This window comes from Daktulosphaira vitifoliae, unplaced genomic scaffold (assembly GCF_025091365.1).
Source record: "Daktulosphaira vitifoliae isolate Bord-2020 unplaced genomic scaffold, ASM2509136v1 Scaffold_3, whole genome shotgun sequence".
Lineage (NCBI taxonomy): Eukaryota > Metazoa > Arthropoda > Insecta > Hemiptera > Phylloxeridae > Daktulosphaira > Daktulosphaira vitifoliae.
In genome coordinates this window covers 30893536-30917290 of record NW_026099574.1, presented here as the reverse complement: position 1 = coordinate 30917290, position 23755 = coordinate 30893536, and the positions used below count along the sequence as shown (strand labels likewise).

The window sequence follows — 23755 nt, the reverse complement described above, 5'->3', positions numbered from 1 at the left end:
TTTTTTTGTATCTATAGATGCTATTATTGTTTAACGCATGGTCATTATACAGAAGAATGTATTCAATTAGATATTGACTCATTAAATTTTTACTATCCTTACATTTAAGGTACTAGTACAATCTGTTTGATTAATCTATTTATTCAGTTATTATTAAAATTTAATATTGCACATATTTTAATGTGTTAAGTAAAAAATACTATTATACATTATAATACATCTAAGTAGTTAAATTTATTGTTAAAAACGAAGATTTAAAAATATTGTGAATAATTATTTAAGTAATTGTTAATCAATAAACAATATATTGTTATAAATAAAAAATTCTATTGATTAATTTGTTTTATATAATAAATGTAGTAGACTTATGTTTAAAAATGTAATTTCAGAAAAAAAATATATTCCATAAAAATGTTATTTTGTATACTAAGTTTCAACTCATTTTAGAAATCTTTAAAGAATTTCTTTATATGAAATTTGTATTTCAGTGTTTTTGCAATAGTTTTTTCAATTAATTAAAAAAATAAATTCAGCACAGTGGAGTCACGGCATAGTGGTGACGTGGTATAGTTAGATCCAAAATTGATTTTATCTAACAGTTATTAAAATCACTATCATAAGAAACGCTTCAATGCAAAAATCTGTAGTGAGTGTTTAATCACAAGAAATATGAGGATAATTACAAAAGCAATATCTACTACTATTTCCTTATTTATTATAGATTAGTGATTCTTAGTTTCAAAAATATAATATTTAATTTTTATTTATATTTATATATTATATAATATTTATTATTATACATTATTTGTTTTCAAATTATCATTGATTTTAATTTTTAATATGTTAAAAGGAATCATTATTAACTTACTCTTTTTTTGTCCTTTAAAATGAATATTCATAATAAAAAAAAAAATGAATTTATTACGATAACTTATAGCTCAACTTGCAAGTTTAAAATTGACATCATTAAATAGAAAAAAATGGTATTGTTAAGATTAATACACAGTTAGTAAATTGTATAATTACTACTTACAGTAAATATATCAGAAAAAACCTTTTTTTTTTGCATTTTTATCGTAATAAATCACTGAAATAAAAAACATTTCTAATTAACTTTTGGTGTTTCTAAAGATTTTACAATTGAAATATGCAAAACTGAATTGATTTTAATGATTTACTTTAACAAAAAAGAAACAATCAAAAAACAGTTGATAAAAAGGTCTACTCAATTGAATTTATTATACAAATTGATTATAATTGTAAAATCCATTGTTAAATTCAGATGAAATTAAAAATCATTTTTTTTTAGATTTATGATTTACATAGCACTAATGTACCAAACATTTTACCTAAAAATTGGTATGTTATAGACTGCTAGTAGCACACACAAATAGTTAAAAAATTAATTATCTACAAAGTAAAATTATTTACTTTTGTAGTTGAATACTTTTATAATATTAAATCTAATTCAACAATAAATACTTTAAAAATATTAGAAATTAATGATTTTAATTGTTTGTATGGAGAAATCTGGTTAAGCTACTTTTTATTTGATTTGTTTTTAATTTNTTGGTTAAGCTACTTTTTATTTGATTAAGGGATTTGTTTTTAATTTTTGAGGGTGATATCCTCAACTAAATACGAATTATAATCATTTGACATATCGTAGAAAAAAGTAGGTTAAATGAGGGTTGGAAAAATAAATCGCAACCATAAAAAAAAAACACATAATAAATTAATGTTAAGTTGAATAAGACATTTCTTTTCACGAGAGGAAACTACAGTAATGGGATCCTTAATTTTTATTGAAGTTAATGAATCTAAATGAGATAAAAATCAAATGTGTTGAACATTTTTTTCTAATTCAAAAAAAAAAAAAAATACAAAACATTAACTGTTACAGGTAAATTCGAACCTCGTATCCTAAGCATGAAAGACACAAGTGTTACCTATTCGACAACTGTTTGTTGCTCTCGTCAAATGATAATATTGATAATTTAATTCAAATTTTAAAGTTACTTTTTCGACTTAAAAAAGCAAAAAAAATGTAAATAAATTAACTTTTTATATCTTATGAAATTTATTCTATATTAATTAAATTATATAATATTCCAGAAACTCAGTGTATTCCCCTTGTACGATATTTTTAAATAAAATAAAATACCAAATACAGAACTTTAACTCAAAAATAGAATATTTTTTAATATGGTATCCATTTTCACCAAGAAGAAGATCTATATTTCAATTTTTTTTTAGCTTCGATGCAAAGCTGTGAAGGTATTAATTTTACTATGATGTGTTTTTTTTTTTTTTTTGTGTCTGTATACGCTTAATCTCAGCTCTCGCTGGACCGATTTTGATGAACAATATGTCAAAAGATTACAAATTGTATCTAGTCGAAGACATTACCCTCAAAATTTGAAAAAATATCCCTCGTTCCCTGTAAAGGGGGGAAATCCCCCAAAAAATTACAAATTAAAAAATCGCTAATTTTCGATATTTTTTCAATTTTATATTATTTTTTTTATTACTAAAAGTTCTATAGTAAAGGATTTATTATAGACTTATTATATAAATAAATGTTTTCACTTACTTCTGACTATCCTGATAAGACAGATATTCTCTTGAGATTAATGATGTAGTTGATGTAACAATTATCGATATTTATGCATTAGTACGCATTTAAATTTATACGGTTTATGTTATTATTAACTCGCGTGTAACTACTTTTCTAGTACAAATCTATATCATATCTATCCAAGGTGAAACGTAAGTTTTTAATAACACTGGTTTTTTATGTAAAACCCTTTTGTATATTTATGTGGTATAGTTTTTAACCTTGTATGTGGTGTTTTACACTAATATATTTATTATTTAATAATTTATAAAACCAATAAAGAAATTCTAAACAACATAACTGTCCTGTGCAACATACTATTTCCAAGTGGCCTACGTCTTTTTAGTTGTCCAAGGAGTAATCTAGAGTAGATGCGAGCTCAATTTCGATTCTTTGCACAATAGATTATACTAGTGTCCTACACTCCGATTGCTCGCACTGTGGCAGATATCAGACTGCCTAGTCGATAAATGGAGAGACACTTTGGAGATATCTTGTAATTAACTAAAATTTTAATTATGATATAATTTTACTAGTACTCTGTCCGGCCAGGTTGTGGCACTTCAATAAGTAATAGAACACAATGCAATCTGGTCATGTAATATTTTAGTATGTTTATATATATATATATGTAGATAAAAAAAAAAATAAAAAAATCCAATGTTTTATATGTGTTAGAATATTTATATCACCAAAAGTATTCGACCGAAAATTAGATGTATAATATTTCTTGTAAATCCCAGTTATTACGAAAGAGCATAAAAATAGTGCAGATTTTATATAAAATTGCAACTAAGAACGAAACATACACTCACGCACATTCACTTTTTGTATCTTGGTTGAGAGTTCCAGAGTTCCAGAGATGCAGAGATAGAATGGCAAGGAATCCCAGTGTCAGCTAGAGGGATGTTCAGAAACCGTACATAACCACCGTAAAAGAGCCACCCGAATTTTGGGAAAAATGGCCTTTAATGTTTTAAACCCAACCCAACCTAAACACTCATCCGATCAAATGCTGACCACTGCGCCATAGCATTATCACGACCTAAAGATGAAGCAGAAAAAGCTTCGGTGTTAACCACAGACAACATTGTGCTGATCAAACAAACCAAAGTGAATATCACAAAAATTAAATGGGTCGTGAAATACTTTGAACCAAATGTGAAAATGGAATTGGATCTAATGCTCATATTAGACAGCAAAAAATGGTTACCGTTAGAGTTTCAACATTGGGACACTGCTGTATTCCCTCTCGTACCACAAACCATCACTCATACATGGCCAGTGCGTACATTTTCGGGTGTTGAAAAACCTAGGTACTTACTCGTAGCTATGGTAACAGATGCCAATAAAATGGTACACAGTGAATTAAATCATTGTCTTCTGCGTAACATCAAGGCGTGCTTCAAGGCTGACGAGTACCCGTACGAAAATCAAAATGCAGATTTCGACAAAGGCAAGTTCTCAAAATTTTATTATTCGTACGCCCAATTTCAAACAATGTCCTATGGAAAGATGAACCCATACCCTTTTATGGATCGAATCACCTACAAAAAAAACGGAATTATATTCGTAATCGATTGTTCATAACAAAACGATACCGTCAAGTCATCCACAGTGGATCAACGTATTGACTTTGAATGTGAAGAGCATTTCCCAGCTAAAACTTTGCTGTACTGCGTCATCATACACGACTGTCAAATGGAATACAATGCATTCATCAGAGAAGTGCGCAAATTGTAAGTATAAAATCAGTAGGATACAAAATAAAATAAAAAAATGTGCCTTTAATATTTATAGATGACGTCATAGTACCTGCCATACATATACTAGTCAAATATTACGATTTCATATGATTAAATATAAAGCAATCACGATTTAAATATATCCTGAAAATTGAACATTCTTGTTAAACAAATAATTGAATACTTCAGAGGTACAAATTTTTAATGTTCAAGAAAAAATTACTAGTTTAATACTGTGAAGTAAACGAATGTTATCTAAAACCTTACAAAACTGAATAATTTCATTTTTTCATTAATTAAATTGCTGNCTGTCAGATATCATCTATACTTGTCCCATCTATGCCTCGTCCACACTGTGCCTCGACCCCACTGTGCTACCGTTTTTTTTATTTTATAATAACTAATTAGTTAACTAGTGTCTGAATAATTTTACCATAACAGGTAAGATGAATTATTATAAAAAAATATGTATTATTTTACTAAAAATAATAATTTTTAATGTTATAACTGTTTATACAAATGACCAAACACCTATAACTATTGACGATTTGAATAAACTCATTAAAGAATATCCTGCATTTATACAGTTGGAATTACAAAAACAAGATTATTATATAGGAAAATATATAGCTCGTTGTCCTATGCCTTACAACGAAAATACTATATTAGACGATCCCGATGTTGTGTCGTCTAAATTATTCAACCCAAGGGAATGTAAACAACCTTGGACATGGACGCGAAAAAATGAAATAGATGTTCCTGTAACTATTGATAGTAGCGTTGGTAAAAAATTAGGAGATATCATTCGATCGTGTCTTAAAAACAATACTAATATTGTCCAATGTTATACTCATTATCTGAATGTAATTGAAAGCGTTGGATTAACATTTTTGGACAGATATTGTTTGTTTCAAATTGAATTTTTGGATAGACTTTTAGCAGTGTATGAAAATATAGATAATTTAGAAAATTATAGTTTGTTTAATATTAAACTTAATATTTCAGTAATCACCTCGATTCTAGAGAATATTGATCAGCTTTTAAATAATATTCGTGTTGCATTTACAAGGTATTATATTTCTACTCTACCTTTTGACTGTGTTATAAATCTCTCCAAGAAAACGTATAATAAAGACTCATACTTCCAAGAACAAAAAATACATATCTTAAATTGTCGGGAATTAATAAAATCAAAAACAAATTATGCCATTTTAGAAAATGATCAGTACTGGAAATGGGATATTACTTCTGATAACAAACCTGATGACACTGTATTAATGACTACGCAAGACAAAAATAATAAACTAGGATTTAAACTATTTTTTCGCAATGAAACAGAATAATTTTTCAAATCTTATTTTATTTTTGTATAAACAAATAATAATAATTTATATAATTTGTTTAATTTATTATATGTTGTACTTAAAAATAACACCGATGATTGTAATAATACATTTTCACTAGTTAATTTTATAGTAAAATATTTCAAACCCGTATTTACCTATTTTATTTATACAAATTATTAGGATACACGACGACTTTGGCTATAATCAATAATAACCCGACCTTTATGATGTCATCCTTAAAAAATTGAAATACTGGTTGCCAACCTCCTGGTCTAGACAAATCATTGTAGGATTATGGTAGGATCTTAAAAAAAATAGAAAATTAAGAGTAGGGTGATTCTAGGCCCTCTCCGCTTCACCCACCCACCACACTACCACGATAATGGGAAGAGGGGTGGAGGGGGAGTAAATCCAACGTAAACTATCATACTGCAACAGGAAGGGGAACGACGAAACCCAACGTAAACTAACCTAAGAAGAACCTCTCCTCCTCCACCAAGTCTTTTGTGAGAGAGGTAATGTAACTTAAGGCAAACAAACCTATAGGGGGGGGGATGAAACACGACGTAAACTAACACAACTTGTCACGCGCCTAAATTATGCTCGGCCATATATACGTAATATCGGTTTTTTGACGAAAAAAAAAATGCATTTTCCAGATAAAGTCTGTACGGGAAAATGTTAATTTTACCTAATTTGTAAAAAAACATAGATTTATTCAAAACAGTCATTGTGTGCCAGATGGCTGTATTGATGATTACACTATAGCCCTTGAGATTAATACAGCAGATGGCCCAACGCGGCGGCAACGGCGATGTCGCCATCAATTAGATTAATTGTTATTATACGAGTTAATAAGCTTGACCATTATTCGTATAGTGAATAATAAATCAATATTTTTTTTGTATACAATATATACTAATGACAACTTTTCAAGTTTTCTTATGGCAAAAAACATTCTTAAATAAACACTACTACCGCCGCCGACGACGACGACGTAATCACTGGAACATATATATTATAATGTTTATACTATTATTATAATCTGTATTATACTTATCGATTAATGTTGTACATATATTTTGTCTGAATTATTACTGTATTTAACAACTGTAATTAATTATTTTTAATAAAATAATAGCTTCGACTTGACGGATTGCATTCTTCATCCGTCAACGCATTAGAGACGGCAGACGGCCATAATTTTTTACAAAGGCATCTGTTTTAAATCCTAATGACATATATGTGTAAAAATTTCACTTTAAGACTGAATATTTTCATGCCATTATAAATAACGATATTTAACTATATTATAATTAAAACGTATATAATTTGACATGCAGACGTATCAAATATACGATGGAATACTGAATTTTTTGTCCTTGCTTAATACTATTATATGCATAGGTATGAATGATGTAGGTGGCCAGTGTTCATTACAATCATTAATCTAGTAATGTTTTAATATCTTAGTCGTATACACCTCATTCTTTATCACGAAATAATTATCTAAAAGATATTTGGAAAGGAGGAAAGGGGGGGGAAGCAGCATAATATTGTATGATGACTACTAATAGGTTCTCAGTATTTGTTAAGCTATTGTGTGCGCAAAATGGATTATTTCAATGATATATCGGATAAATTGAATTATCTTGTTGAAAACTATCCGACGGATAGAGTTTTCAAACTAGTTAGTAAACTATTGAAAAATTATAGAGATTTACAATATTTTACGGAACGTCTAGGCGATAAATTCAACGGTGTAGGTGGTGACTTTTTACATTACAAAGGTTGTGAATTATCGGATGCGGGAAAAAATTCGGACAATTCTGAATGTGCATGCTCTGTTGTGAAGCGAATATATTACGAACTTTTGGATTCAATGGAAACAATTTAAAAGACGGCGAATGCGAACCGCAGTGACAGTAAAGCCTATTGGACATTGAGACTTTAATCACAATGGCTACACCAAGGTGTAAATTCAATAAAATCAACGACTTGATCGATTCATCAATGTATAGATTGTATTAAAACATTGAAAATTATCTTCAGTGATTATCCACACATGAAAGTATGTTTAAAAATATTTGATTTTTTCATCTTAAAACTTAAACTTAAAAAAAATTTTCAGCGTGTGTATTACTTCTCCAATCTGGTGGAATTAGCTACAAACAGATCTTTTCTAGGAATAGATACTTTGCCAAAAATTGACAAGAAAGATCGTGACTTTTCCAGTCAAATTCGAAGATGATTGAAATAAAATAACAAGTTTACAAAACAACTAGTTTTTTATTAAAAAAAATTTTTTATATTTTTTTGTTTCTATACTATATTGTAAATTGTACAATAATAAAAAATAAATAAGTATTTACATTAAAGTTTTCGTACTTCTCCCGTGAATGCGTTGTATTCCATTTGACAATCGTAAATAATTACACAATACAATGATGTTTTATCGAGAAACTGTTTGGAGCATTCGAAATCCAAGCGTAGATCAACCGTTGATGACTTGACGGTGTCGTTTTGTTTAGAACAATCAATCACGACTATAGGTCCACGTTTTTTGTAATTTATATAGTCCAATAAAGGATAGGGGTCTTTACGACCGTAATACATTGTCTTCGGTAATGTAATACATCGGTTGTTTATAATTGACCATGCAACGTCGTAATTTGGCTCCGTAGTTTTTAAGTTTTGTATCAATAAACTCGCTTCACCAGTTAATGCACTTAGGTTATAAAATTTGTGTATTTTTGGCATATCGCTATGAGAGTTAATAAGTGAATTAAAATGATCTTTGAATGAACACCATTCTTCAAACTTTTTTCCAAATGTCGGTATTTCTGGAGGTTTTACCTTCATATCATTATAATTATTTATTTGACTATCGAGAGAATCCCTGTCGCGATTATTTGAAATAACATTAATAGGAATTCTGCTTTTGCCACAATTTCAAAATAAGTATCAACAAATATGTCGCGATACTCTAAATTCTCTTCGCTCAGGTCAAGCGCTTCAATATTATTTTATATGTTATCAAACTCATCCCACTTTTATTTTATTTTTTCCAACCGCAATCCTATCTGAGTTTGATTGTTATGATTTGCTAGGTCATTTATAAATGCTTGGAATTTTGTCAACTATGCTTTAATCTGTCCTCGTCTTATAATGCATACTGCTAATCTGCATTCCTAACCTCACCTGTTGCCATGTTGATCGTTTAACTTGGGTTTTGCAATTCTATTTCTATCTATGCGCAATGAACGCATGATTTACTTAACAACCCACCACTATGTTACAATATAATTCACTTACCCTCAATACTAATACTCCTGGTAGTATTTTATTTATTCCTTGCAAATTCAGTCGCGTAATGATTCACGATCGCACTTAAATTGATCCGTACCGATAGGACCATATGTTAACGCCACATAATGGTTCGTGTATTATTTTATTTCTGTTTTTAATGATTAGCGGACTGTATAATATAAAAATGAAATTCTCAAAAATATAATTTTATGTAATTAATATAATAATGATTTATTAATTCACAAATATAAATTATATAAAATTTATAATTAATAGACATTAAGCGGAGCTAGCGGATAGGTTATTGTGGCCGTTGTCGCACTAGTACTGACGCACTGATATAATAACAAGTCTTAACAATTTTCTAGTACTACTATTACTATCCCACGGCTGTAAGACAAAAAATTACTGTTATACAAGTATATTATCAATAAACCTAACGTCTTTTGTTAAGATAAAATTCAGTCTGTAATTAGCGTCAAATCAATTACCTACTCTATTGGTTATATCTTAATATAAACTACACTATAATGATACTATAAGTAAATAAATATAGTTTTGTAAATATATTTAAATTATTATATTGAAAAATTAAAATAAATATGTAAATATGTTGTATTAATGGTGTATGTGTGTGTGTGTGTGTACTTATTTTCACTAACTTATAAAAAAAATGTATTTATTTCCTTATTAAATAATCTAATGGTAACAATGTAGTAACAATCAGGTCATTTGTCCGGGTATGTATCGTAAAAAGAAATGGTGAATAGATTAGTAATTATAATAATAATAATAATATCTTTTTTACGGAAATAACTCCATTTACAATTTATATATAAATATGATAACAGTTGAGAACACGTAACAATTAAATCACAATTTAATACAAGCAAATATATATTATAGATTATAAATTAATAATTTTTATTATTATTTAATGTATAAAGATTTAAATTTATCAATATTACTACAAACGAAAAAATCCGCACTATCCCTATTGCCCGCCAACATTAAACAATAATGGAAGAAGATTCTTATATTTTTTTTTAAATATTTTTTACGTAGAATAAATCTTTAATTCAGATTCTAATTTTATGTATTTTAAATTGTAAACGCTCAAGAAGGAATGAGCAATCAATGTCACCATTAATAAGTTTATATAAAAACACTAATTTTTGACTGTTTCTTCTATAATCTAAAGTATTAATATTAAAAAACCCTAAAACTCCATCGTAACCAGAATGGGGTATCCTTTCAGCCTTATATTGAATAATAAATATCTTAGAAAATTATTTTGTATTGAATCTNTAATCATTAATATCTTAAAAAATTATTGTGTATTTAATCTAAGTCATGAATTTGAGTAAAAGAATTATAAATCCACACAAGTGAAGTGTATTCAGGGCAAGATCTTACTAATGAAAAATAAACTGCCTTAAGGGCATCTGCGCCCTTATGTTGTAAAGGTTAAAAAATATTATCTTATGTAAACATGTATGAGTGTGTACTACGTTCCGATACACACTCAACTATTTCTATAGTATATGATTACTATGGTAACATATTATTAATTATCCAAACTTTGATTGTATTTTTTTTTTAAATTATTTGTTTCGCGTTCAACAGAAAAAACATCGGAGAACGTACGAAAACACCAAAATATACAACTTATGTGCAACCCGGAGAACTGTCGAGAAAACNGTGCAACCCGGAGAAACTGTAGAGATTAGCGTCAAAACCGTCGTTTAGTCACACCACCGTATTTAACAAAATCTGGTTGCCGAGCACATGTACAAGGAGAAGATCAATTTTTACAAAACCTTAATTAATAAAATAAATCGATACATTTTTTGTAATTTTTTAACCAATATTTATAACAATACATAAATAAAACAGTTACAAATTATCAGTTAACCATTGTTTCAAACACATTGCTTTATACAAGCTACAAATTTTATGATTAGTTATGTGACGAATAAACGTGGTTGGAATTCCACACATCATTTTCGCAATGGCGGAGAGTTTTCTTTTATTTCGACTACTCTCTGTCCGGATAAATATTTTTGTAACATTTGTTTTTTCTGCATACCTTTCACGTAGATAATATGGCACCGTAACAATAACATTATTCTCAATAGTTCAGTGTATTCGACGTCGCCAATATTTGTGTCCAAGCGGTGATGGAATTTTGAGCCAGTAAGTGGTTTTGACATCGTCCTTGATGATGTTTAGGTGTTTAAACACCCTTTGGGCTATGAAAAAAGTATAGAAATATTATTTTTTATAAAAAAATTGTATTCATCCATGAAGTTTTCAAAAAGTTATAACATTTTAAAGTAAAAAATGTAAAATATAAAATCGAAAATTTTCACACAAAAATAGAATTTGGTAGCCATTTTCACCGTGAAGATAAAGAAAGTCCAAAATTTTTTTTTTCCGTAATAAAGTATATTACATTAGCTTTAATTTAAGATATATATAAAAGTGTCAGACTTTCCGAAACATTTTCAAAAGTCAAGTTGAAAAAGTTAATTTTTGTGAAAAAGTTGTCATTTTAAATCTCCCCTTTAGGCAGGTAAATGTCAAATTTATAAAAAAAACATACCAAAGGATAGGTAAAGACATCAAACATCTATAAAAAAATTAAATTGATATGTTCATTTTTAAGAAAGTTATGGCAGTTTTAAGTAAAAAAAATTGAAAATTTTCGAAAATTAGCGATTTTTAAATTTGTAATTTTTTTGGAGGTTTCCCCCATTTACGGGAAACGAGGGAAATTTTTTCAATTTTTGAGAGTTATATTTGTATCATTAAAAGAAATCGGTTCGGTGACAGCTGAGAAAAAGTGGTACAAACACAAAAAAAAAATTATATAGATAAACACATCATAGTAAAACCAATAGCTCCTCATATTCGCATCGAAGCTAAAATGTACATATAATATAAATAATTGACGTCATTGTACCCGCCATGCGTATACTACTCAAATATTACGATTTCTTATGATTAAATATAAAGCAATCACGATTTAAATATATCCCGAAAATTGAAAATTTTTGTTAAACAAATAATTGAATACTTGAGAGATACAAATTTTTAATGTTCAAGAAAAATTTACTAGTTTAATGCTGTGAAGTAAACCAATTTTATCTAAAACCTTACAAAAATTAAATAATTTAATTAATTTACTGTTTTTTTATTTTATAATAACTAATTAGTTAACTAGTGTCTAAATAATTTTACCATAACAGGTAAAATGAATTATTATAGTAAAATATTTATTATAATGAAAATAATAATTTTAAATGTTATAATTGTTCGTACAAATGATGAATTGAATCAGAATACTGAAAATCAAACATCAATTACTATTGACGATTTGAATATACTCATCAGAAAATATCCTGCATTTATACAGTTGAAATTACAAAAACAAGAATATTACACAGGAAAAGATATAGCTCGTTGTCCTATGCCTTACAACGAAAATACTATATTAGACGATCCCGATGTTGTGGAGTATAATTTTTTCAACCCAAGAGATTGTAAAAAACCATGGACATGGACACGGAAAAATGAAATAGATGTTCCTGTACCTATTGATAGTACCGTTGGTCAAAAATTAGGAGATATCATTCGACCGTGTATAAAAGACAAAATTAACATAATCCAGTGTTATACTCATTATTTAAATGTTATCGAAAGCGTTGGTTTAACATTAATAGACAGATTTTGTATGTTTCAAATTGAATTTTTAGATAGAATTTTAGTAGTTACAAAAAATATAGATTATTTAAAAAAGTTTAGTTTGTTTAATATTAAACAAAATACTTCAGGACTAAACTTGATTTTCGAAAATGCTGGCCAACTTGCAAAAAATATATATGATGCATTTACACAGTATTATATTTCTACTCTACCTCTTAACTGTATTTCCAATATCACGAAGGAATCGTCTAATCTAGAGAGTAATGCATACTGCCAAGAACAAAGAAAGCAGATCTTAAATTGTCGGCAATTAATGAAATCAAAAATAAATTATGCCATTTTAGAAAATGATCAGGACTGGGAATGGGATATTACTTCTGTTTGCAAACCTGATGACTCTGTATTAATGACTACGCAATACAAATATGATATACTAGGATTAAAACTATTTCCTACAAAGGTAAAAAAATAATTTAACAAAATATTTTTTTTTTGTGTATAAACAAAGATTTTACAATAATTGTAAGTATAATTGTTTTTGTTTTTATATATTGTACTTTAAAATATTACAACAGTAATGATTTTAATAAATTATTATAATTGAGTCACATTATTACAAAATCTTTTTCAATTAATTTTGTTATAAAAGTTCTTTAATATGATAATAAAGAATAAAAAAATTAACTGAAAAAAGTAATAATTTTTTTTAATTACGTTAAAATCTTATTTTATTCACTAGTAGACTTATAACAGCTGTTATACTTTAATTTAATATAATGTTCAGAAAGTTTTTATTTAAAAATAATTAACAAATATTAAGTATAATATTTGTCATTTTTACTACAAAAAAGAAAGTTTGAAATATCAACTCTTAGTCATTTTATTTATACAAATTGTTAGAATACACGTCGACTTTGGCCACAATGAATAATAACCCTGCCTTTAAGATGGCACTTTTATAAAATTTAAATGCTGGTCTAGACAATACTTTGAGCTTTATGTGCGCCCAGTTAATCAAGTAGTATAAAGCTCAAATTTTTTAGAGATTATCTTTAGACATAAAGGAACAATTTAACGCCGGACGCTTCTTAAATTTTAAAACTTAAAAAATAGCGAACACCCTACACTGGGGTAATGACACAGTGTGGACGTAGCATAGTTGGGTCCAGTATAGATGATATCTGACAATGATTAAACTCAATAGCATAAAAAACGCTTCGATGCAAATCTGTAGATAGTGTTTAATTATATAAAATTGGTGGATTATTTCAAAAGCAAGAAAATTGTTTTTCTTTAACGAAGTAAATACATATAAATAATTCGTAAACCAGAAATTATTACAATTTCATATGATTAAATATAAAGCAATTGCGATTTAAATATATCCCAAAAATTGAACATTTTTGTTAAATAAATAATTGAATAATTGAGAGATACAAGTTTTTAATGTTCAAGAAAAATTTACTAGTCTAATACTGTGAAGTAAACGAATGTTATCTAAAACCTTACAACAATTGAATAATTTAATTAATTTACTGTTTTTTTATTTTATAATAACTAATTAGTTAACTAGTGTCTAAATAATTTTACCATAACAGGTAAAATGAATTATTATAGTAAAATATTTATTATAATGAAAATAATAATTTTAAATGTTATAATTGTTCGTACAAATGATGAATTGAATCAGAATACTGAAAATCAAACATCAATTACTATTGACGATTTGAATATACTCATCAGAGAATATCCTGCATTTATACAGTTGAAATTACAAAAACAAGAATATTACACAGGAAAAGATATAGCTCGTTGTCCTATGCGTTACAACGAAAATACTATATTAGACGATCCCGATGTTTTGTCTTCGGAATCATTCAACCCAAGGGAATGTAAAGAACCTTGGATATGGACGCGAAAAAATGAAATAGTTGTTCCTGTAACTATTGATAATACCGTTTGTCAAAAATTAGGAGATATCATTCGACCGTGTTTAAAAAACAATACTAATATTATCCAATGTTATACTCACAGGCCCTTCGCTAGGGTACAAGCAAGTCATGCATTGCTGTAGGGCGGCAAAATTAAATTAATAATCGTCAAAAAAAAAATGAAGTAATATTACTATTTTACTTCTACACTGTTATCGTATTAACTCCGCTATTTTGTTGTGACTACGATTGATCATTGCATAGTTATAATATAACCAAACATATATACACTATATTATAGTGAATACTTTTTTAACTATATATATATACATATATATACCTTTTAGATTATTGCCCACTACCCGTGTGGCCAGTATTCCCAAAAACCTATTTTATTTACTGATAATGAGAAAAACGACCATCACCTGTTGGTATTTTTATTTTGTGCGTTATACATTTGTCGAATTTAACGAGAGTTTAGACCAATTTTTATCTTACTGAATTTAATTTCTCAACAATCGTCCATCGTTGAACAACATATGGAATACGGTTTAAGACGACGTCGAAGTAAAAGATAATCGGTATTTATTATATTTGATTGTTTTTGCTAAGATTAATAGAGCTCAAGTATTTTTAATTTTATTTATACTTCGTAGATTATAAAAAAAGATATTTTAATTATTGGTAGTTTTTGCCATCTAAAAACTTGTATATTATTTTTTGTTTATAAATCATTCAATATTTGTTATAATATTACACAATTACGCATTGACCATGTCGTCACGAAAACGACTTTCCGGGTTTGAATATAAAAAAATACGAGAAAATAAACAGAATTTTATTAACACACAAGCAGGGAGTTTTACTAAATTTTTATTGCAAAAACCTGTAGATGAAATTAAACTACTGAATGATGATTGTTCACAAACTAAAACTAATTCTAATATACCTACAACCCAACAGAGTTCGGACATACAATTAAATAACAATTTAAACTATTCACAATCCACTTCTTATGAAATACCAGATAAAGCTTTGCCGCGGGTAGAAGTTGATTTATTTTCTGATAAAGATTCTATTAATTCAGATAAATTTAATTATGAAGAAATTAACATTACTTCGGAAAATGACGAATTGGAAACAAATAGTGTTGAACATTCAGATGACCCAAGTGACTGGCCACTAAAATTAACCGACTCAATTCGAATATCACTTATAAAAAAAAGGGCCTGTGCAAATTAAAAATTATTCTTTTCCAAAAAACCATTTAAATAGGAAATTTTCTGATGCTTATTATCAACGAATTTTAAATAATGGAGAAAAAATAGAAAGATCCTGGTTGGTTTATTCAAAAAAAAAAGATGCTGTGTACTGTTTCTGTTGTATGTTGTTTAGTTTTAAAAAAGATTCAGGTATGGTCTCTGAATGTGGATATAACGATTGGCGTAATTTAACAGGCCATTTAAAAATTCACGAAACCTCAATAACACACATTCTTCATTTTTCAACTCGGCACGAAATGGTTAGAAAATTAAAATTAAATCAAACTATTGATTCTCATAATTAACGTAAAATAGAATCTGTAATAAAACATTGGAGGTCTGTTTTAGTTCGGTTATGCGCTATATTACGTTGCATGGCTGCGCAAAATCTTTCAATCCGTGGAACATCATCTACAATAAATTCACCACATAATGGCAATTTTTTGAAAATTATTGAATTATTTTCGTTGTTTGATAATGTTTTAAAAGATCACGTAGAAAGGATTCAAAATAAACAATTACATGTACATTATTTAGGTCCTCAAATTCAAAATGAATTAATTAATTTAATGAGTGAAAAAGTAAAAAATAATATTTTAAGCAAAGTGAGAGCTGCGAAGTATTATTCCATTATTTTAGACTGCACACCTGACTGTAGTCATAAGGAACAAATGTCCATAATATTGAGATATGTTTGTATTAAGACAGGAGTTTTACATGAGCATTTTATTGGATTTATTGAAGTTTTTGATAAAACCGGGACTGGATTAAGTGACCGGATAATTAAAATGCTTTCTGATTTGGAAATAAACATAAATGATATGCGTGGCCAAAGTTATGATAATGGCTCCAATATGAAAGGAAAACATAACGGAGTTCAAAAACGCATACTTGACATAAACCCGCGGGCATTTTATGTACCATGTAATTCTCATTCGTTGAACTTAGTAGTTAATGATGCAGCAAAATGTAATATTTACACAGTCTCATTTTTTAATATAGTGCAACAACTTTATGTATTTTTTTCGNTAGTAATATTTACACAGTTTCATTTTTTAATATAGTGCAACAACTTTATGTATTTTTTTCGGTATCTACTGAGAGATGGAAAATTTTGATTCAATTTTTACCTAAATTAACATTGAAGAAAGTTTGCGACACGCGTTGGGAGTCGAGAATAAATGCGATAAGGCCCATAAGATATCAATTTGAAGAGCTTTGTAATGCCCTAAAACATATTAAGAATGATGTAAACTTAGCTGGAATGAATGGTCTTCATACAAAAGCAGATGCATACGCTCTTTTAAAAAATATATGTGATTTTAAATTTATATGTTCTATTATTATTTGTTATGATATATTAAGTATTGTTAATCCTGTCAGTATAGTATGACATTCATAATTAAAAATATAAAAAAGAATTTTTTTACAATAATTATATGTTTTTATTAACTTTGATGAACATTTTCACCATGAAAATGCATTGAAGCTAAAATGTTTGTGATAATGTGACGGTTCTAAGTCTTAAGTATATATTTGTTTAAAGTGTATCTTATGGTTCTTATTTATTTTAGCTTCGATACAAAGCTGAGAAGGTATTAATTTTACAATGATGTGTTTTTTTTTATTTTTATTTTTTTCTGCCTTTAACTACTTTTTCTCAGCTCTCATCGAACGGATTTCTTTCAACAATACGTCAAAAGATCACAAATCGTATCTAATCGAAGACATTACCCACAAAAATTGAAAAAATTTCCCTTGTTCACCGTAAACGGGGGAAATCCCCCAAAAAATTACAAATTTAAAAATCGATAATTTTTGAAATTTTTTCTATTTTTTTTACTTAAAATCACTATAACTTTTTTAAAAATGAACATATCAATATAAATTTTTTTTTTATAGTTGCTTGATGTCTTTATTTATCATTTAGTATATATTTTTTGTAAATCTGACACTTAACCTGCCCACAGGGGAAGATTTAAAATGATTACTTTTTTACAAATTAACTTTTTCAACTTAACTTTTGAAAATGTTCCGGAAGGTCTGACACTATAATATATATATTAAATTAAAGGTAATGTAATATATTTTAATTTGAAAAAAAAAAAAAATTGACCTCTGGACTGGTCTTCGTGGTGAAAATGGCTAACGAATGCTATTTTCGTGTGAAAATTCTCGATTTTATTTTTTATATTTTTAACTTTATAATGATATAACTTATTGAAAAGTGTATGGATCAATACAATTTTTTTATGAGACATAATATTTTTTTAATAATCCCTTTTTTATTCGACATACTTTATTTTAATCAGGAATAAAATAAGAAAATAGTAGATTATGTAGCTTTTGGAATAATCCATCATTTTTTTTTAAATTAAACACTATCTAAAGATGTGCATCGAAGTGTTTTTTTTATAGTGAATTTAATCACTGTCAGATATCATTATACTTGTTCCAACTATGCCACGTTACCACTGTGCCACGACCCCCCTGTGCTGGGTTTTTTTTATACACAGCTAATATGAAAACTAATTTGTCAAATAAAATAATAAGTACTAATGTAATAAAAATGTTTATTTATATACATTAGAAATCTAAAAATATCATCAGAAATTTTTTTTCTGAGATAGACTTACAATTGATACCGAAAATGTTAAAATTTGAAAAAAGAAATTTTTTATAGAAACTTTAATACAATACATTAAAAGAGATTTGGTTATCAACATTTTTTTTGAAATGTATTTTAAAAAATGTTGAACTATTAAATATTTTTCTCAAATTAAAAAAATAAGAAGTATAATACATCAATAAATATTTAGCAGATTATAGTTGTTAATTTGATAAGTTTAGCGCGCCAAATTATTGTGATTCAATTAAGTTTAGTACTTTTTATTTTAATAAATGAATGGGTAATAATAAATTACTAAACGTTAACCTTATTAACAACATGAAAACCTTTTTCTTATTAATTCCTTTTGGAAATTTTATTTTCATTCATTGTAGAAGACATTGTTTTACAAAACATAAATAATCAAAATTATAAATGTTACTTTTAGTGTAACTAGAAGACACCCTAATTTTCAGACGAGTCATATTAAAACTACCATATCAAATATAAAACAGTATGTGTAATTTGTATAGTTATTCTGGATTATTTCAGAAATTAAAGACTCAACCACTCCATTAACATTTATGGATGTTTTTGTACTGAACAATGATAACATTTTAAAACTATTTAGCAATTGTGTGAAATATTATTAAATAAATAAGTTATGAGTTATTTGAAAAAGTACAATAATATTTTCATTTGATTATTCATAATAGAGTGTATTATGGATTGCTCAAGAAATAGGAGTGTACAGTAAAAAAATTGTATACTGAATAACTTCCAAATATTTATCTTATAACAAACCGATGAATAAAATTAGAAATCGAAATTCACATGACCTCCTAAACAATCATAATTTGGCTTTTGTCAAATGTAAAAAAAAATTAAAATTGTATGGTTTTTTAATAATATTTTAATTAATTCTTTAAGTGTATTCTGATCATAAGAATAGTAAATTAAGTTGCTACGTGATACTTAATATTTATACAAAATGTTTACAATCAAATATAAATTAGTTTGTTGTTTGATTTTGTTAAAAAAAAACTATTTTTTTGTGCTTGTATTGAATTACTGATAATCATTAAAAATTTTGTAAAAAATATTTTGATACATTTATTTTATTGTATATAACATTATTAAAATGAAGGTGAAGAGGTTTTTTCGTCGATTGGCAACACTATTTAAGTGCTGTGTTTCGGAGAACAAGAAGCATAATACAAGTGGTAATGTATCTTAGTTTATTATAGTTCAGATATTTTTCTAACGAATAATACCAAATTATATACAAAAAAGTATATTGGAAAATGCAAAAAGATAAAAATATACTTTAACATAATAAATAATTTACTATATTAAAATTTGATATTGCATAATGGGATGAATAATACTTTAAGCTGGAAAAAATAGAACAATTTTCTGTGAAATATTATATTTACAATTGTAAATATCGGTTGACTATTGCCTAAGACTATCACCTTAACAATTAATTATAGAATTTTAGTGCTGTTAATATTTTTGTAGATCATTACATTAATGAGACGATGTATCTAATATTAGTTTTTTTAATACATTGATTTCATACCTTTATCTTAATTTTTTAAATATAGATAAATAATAAATATGTATATTTAAAATAATATTTATGTAAAATATTATTTTACATAAATCAATTTTATAAATGACACTTTTTGATGTCAGGTTATCATAAAATTACATTTTTTTGTACGCGAGGTGTATTGTAGTCAAAATATTTAGATTTTCAGGGGTAAATTTCAGAGATTTATGGAAGTTTATTCATTTTCAATTCAAATATATACATACACGTTTAAAATATCAATAAAATATATCGTTAATAATTTACTCCAAATTGAAAATTAAAAATAATACTCTTTTTCTAGATAAAAGTAACGTAGTAAAATTTACAACTTTTATGAGCTTTTAAAACCAACGGTTCTTTTTATAACCTACATATTAAAGTTAATAATTGAAATAAAATAAAATCAATATTTTTTATACAAAAGAAATGCTACTAAATATAATGCTATAAATGACAAAACAAATGTGATTTAACAAATGTTAAGACATCTAGATAGTTAAAACTATTGTTTCACTCATTGTCTGTCATAGTAATGTGAACTCCATATGAACTTAAAAGTTCTTGCTTTGAAAATTCTTCTGTGATGTAAGCTGTGACGAACAACGTCGCTTATTTGATTATATAGAAGCAGGAACAAACAATCAACAATATTTTGCTAACACCTCCAATAAAAATTAAAATGTATCTATAAGACGTTATTTATTCTCAAATGACGTATCAGAACCCCTATCTTCCCTCTTAGCATCCATCAAATAGTGTGATATTGATGTTTTTGGACAGTCACTTAAAAAAGGACTTATAGGATATTTATTTTATATAGTTATTATAGGAATATTTTTAAAAGAAAAAATATTACAACGTAGAAAATAAGAAATATTTCGTTTCTGCAGTAAAACTTTGATAAATATAATATTACTTAATTAATTACTACCTTAATTTTTCAATTACTTAATGCATTTGTTACGATTTTTCATATAAAAAAATTATAAAAGTTTAAGTGATTAAAAATTCATTAAAATATCATAATTCAATTTTTTAAGTACAACTATTTATATTATTAACACTGTTCTACGTAATATTTTAATTTGAAATAAGTATAACCAAATCTCCATTAAATTTTTGACCTTATGTCAAATTTAGCCTTAGATTTCATTATTTAAGTCTAGTTGCTTAATAAATATAATAATATATATCCCTGTAGTGTTACTATTATAACAATTAACTCTCAAAAAATTCACTTTAGGAATTTTAGTAAGATATTATGTTCATTTTATCAAAAATATACCATTTTGTAATAATTGTGTAGAATATAATAATAATGAAATTCGAATTATTAATTAGAAATTATGTCAGGTGATGTACAACTAGATGTTAAAAACATAGAATGTAGAACAACACAAATGAATGATATCGATGTAGAAAATGTAGTATCAGTAGGAAGTGTGTCAATTGTAAAACAAGATAATGGTGAAGATATGATTGCTGTGGAAAATATGAATTTACCTGAAGATACAAATGACCTTTGCTTTTCCCATATTTTAACTAAGGAGGATCGCCCTAATAATAGTACCCCAGAGCTCAGAGTAGATTGTATAGAAGATTTGTTGACAGTTAAGCAAGAAATTGATGAAGATATGTTTGCTGTGGAAAATAAAGATTTACACGACGATGTGAATGAACTTTGCATTTCCTATATTTTTACTGAAGAGGATCACCCAAATAATAGTACCTCAGAGCTCAAAGTTGATTGTACAGAAGATTTGTTTACAGTTAAACAAGAGAATGGTGAAGAAATTAATGTTGTAGAAAATATGAATTTACATGAAGATACGAATGACCTTTGCATTTCCTATATTTTTTCTAAAGAGGATCACCCAAATAATGATTCGCCAGAACTGGAAGTAACAGCTATTGAAGAAGCAGTGTCCATGGAAACGCGTAAACACGAAGAAGGTGTTATACGCTATTTTGGAATGAATAATGAAGCCGGTAGAATAATTTCAAAAAATGGAAAATGTTATAAATTTTATAAAGTAGGCATATTATTTTATTGTCATTTACATGACAGAACCTGCGTTTTAAAAAAACTAGTCAAGTTTTTAATACATAAATTAATTAAATTAAGTATTCGTATACCAAAATAAAAAATCTTAAATTTTTTTTGTAGTAATTAGGCATTAAACATAAAACAATTCTCTTTTAAACTATATAAAAATAGCGCATTTTTGTTTTCCTCAAAATAATTGAAAAAATTATGTTTTGCGGTTTAGTCATGAAGTTAATAATATATATTTTTTATTTCAAAAAAATACAAAAATCCTTTAAAATTGTCTTTTTTAGAGAAAGATATTGTTGGTTCTTATAAATATTATAAATCTCCACAAAAAGCAAAGTTTGTGGTCAATGATTCACAGCCGAATTGGGCGAAAGATGTTGAAATAGTTGGAGATATTTATGGCCAACGGTAATTATTAAATGATTTAACAGTATAAATAATAGATTTAATTTTGTTATTTTTTTGTATCTATAGATGCTATTATTGTTTAACGCATGGTCATTATACAGAAGAATGTATTCAATTAGATATTGACTCATTAAATTTTTACTATCCTTACATTTAAGGTACTAGTACAATCTGTTTGATTAATCTATTTATTCAGTTATTATTAAAATTTAATATTGCACATATTTTAATATGTTAAGTAAAAAATACTATTATACTATAATATTATATTATAATACATATAAGTAGTTAAATTTATTGTTAAAAATGAAGATTTAAAAATATTGTGAATAATTATTTAAGTAATTGTTAATCAATAAACAATATATTGTTAAAAATAAAAAAATCTATTGATTAATTTGTTTAATATAATAAATGTAGTAGACGTATGATTAAAAATATAATTTCAGAAAAAAAATATATTCCATAAAAATGGTATTTTGTATACTATGTTTCAAGTCATTTTAGAAATCTTTAAAGAATTTCTTTATATGAAATTTGTATTTTAATATTTTTGCAATAGTTTTTTCAATTAATTAAAAAAATAATCTCAGCACAGTGGGGTCGCGGCATAGTGGTGACTTGGTATAGTTAGATCCAAAATTGATTTTATCTAACAGTTATTAAAATCACTATCATAAGAAACGCTTCAATGCAAAAATCTGTAGTTAGTGTTTAATCACAAGAAATATGAGGATAATTACAAAAGCAATATCTACTACTATTTCCTTATTTATTATAGATTAGTAATTCTTAGTTTCAAAAATATAATATTTAATTTTTTATTTATATTTATATATTATATAATATTTATTATTATATATTAATTGATTTAAAATTATCATTGATTTTAATTTTTAATCTGTTAAAAGGAATCATTATTAACTTACTCTTTTTTTGTCCTTTAAAATGAATATTCATAATAAAAAAAAAAATGAATTTATTACGATAACTTATAGCTCAACTTGCAAGTTTAAAATTGACATCATTAAATAGAAAAAAATGGTATTGTTAAGATTAATACGTAGTTAGCAAATTTTATAATTACTACTTACAGTAAATTTATCAGAAAAAATCGTTTTTTTTTGCATTTTTATCGTAATAAATCACTGAAATAGAAAACATTTCT

General features: G+C 26.5%; 2 protein-coding genes across 2 annotated transcripts in view; one reads left to right on the top strand and one right to left on the bottom strand.

Moving 5' to 3' along the window:
- The window catches only part of LOC126902837 (uncharacterized), a 19326-nt gene extending 14986 nt beyond the window's left edge, over positions 1-4340 (bottom strand). The window contains exons 1-2 of the mRNA XM_050680494.1: positions 4219-4340; positions 3942-4164 (exon numbers count right to left, since the gene is read on the bottom strand). The gene's annotated coding sequence lies outside the window, so the exon portion shown is untranslated. The remainder of the gene's footprint in view (positions 1-3941; positions 4165-4218) is intronic.
- Positions 4341-12164: 7824 nt separating this feature from the next.
- LOC126902832 (uncharacterized) lies at positions 12165-22802 on the top strand. The gene is made up of 5 exons (XM_050680489.1): positions 12165-13185; positions 19674-19749; positions 21477-22156; positions 22466-22587; positions 22654-22802. The coding sequence occupies exons 1-5, from the start codon at positions 12274-12276 to the stop codon at positions 22742-22744; spliced, it is 1881 nt and encodes a 626-aa protein (XP_050536446.1). The 5' UTR covers positions 12165-12273; the 3' UTR covers positions 22745-22802.
- The last annotated feature ends 953 nt before the right edge of the window (positions 22803-23755 follow it).

Bases quoted from the DNA above. Each gene is read 5' to 3' on its own strand.
- LOC126902832 (XM_050680489.1), top strand. From the start codon at position 12,274: ATGAATTATTATAGTAAAATATTTATTATAATGAAAATAATAATTTTA. The intron at 13,186-19,673 runs GTAAAAAAATAA...ATTAAAATGAAG, and splicing joins TAAAACTATTTCCTACAAAG to GTGAAGAGGTTTTTTCGTCG. The intron at 22,157-22,465 runs GTAGGCATATTA...TCTTTTTTAGAG, and splicing joins AATGTTATAAATTTTATAAA to AAAGATATTGTTGGTTCTTA.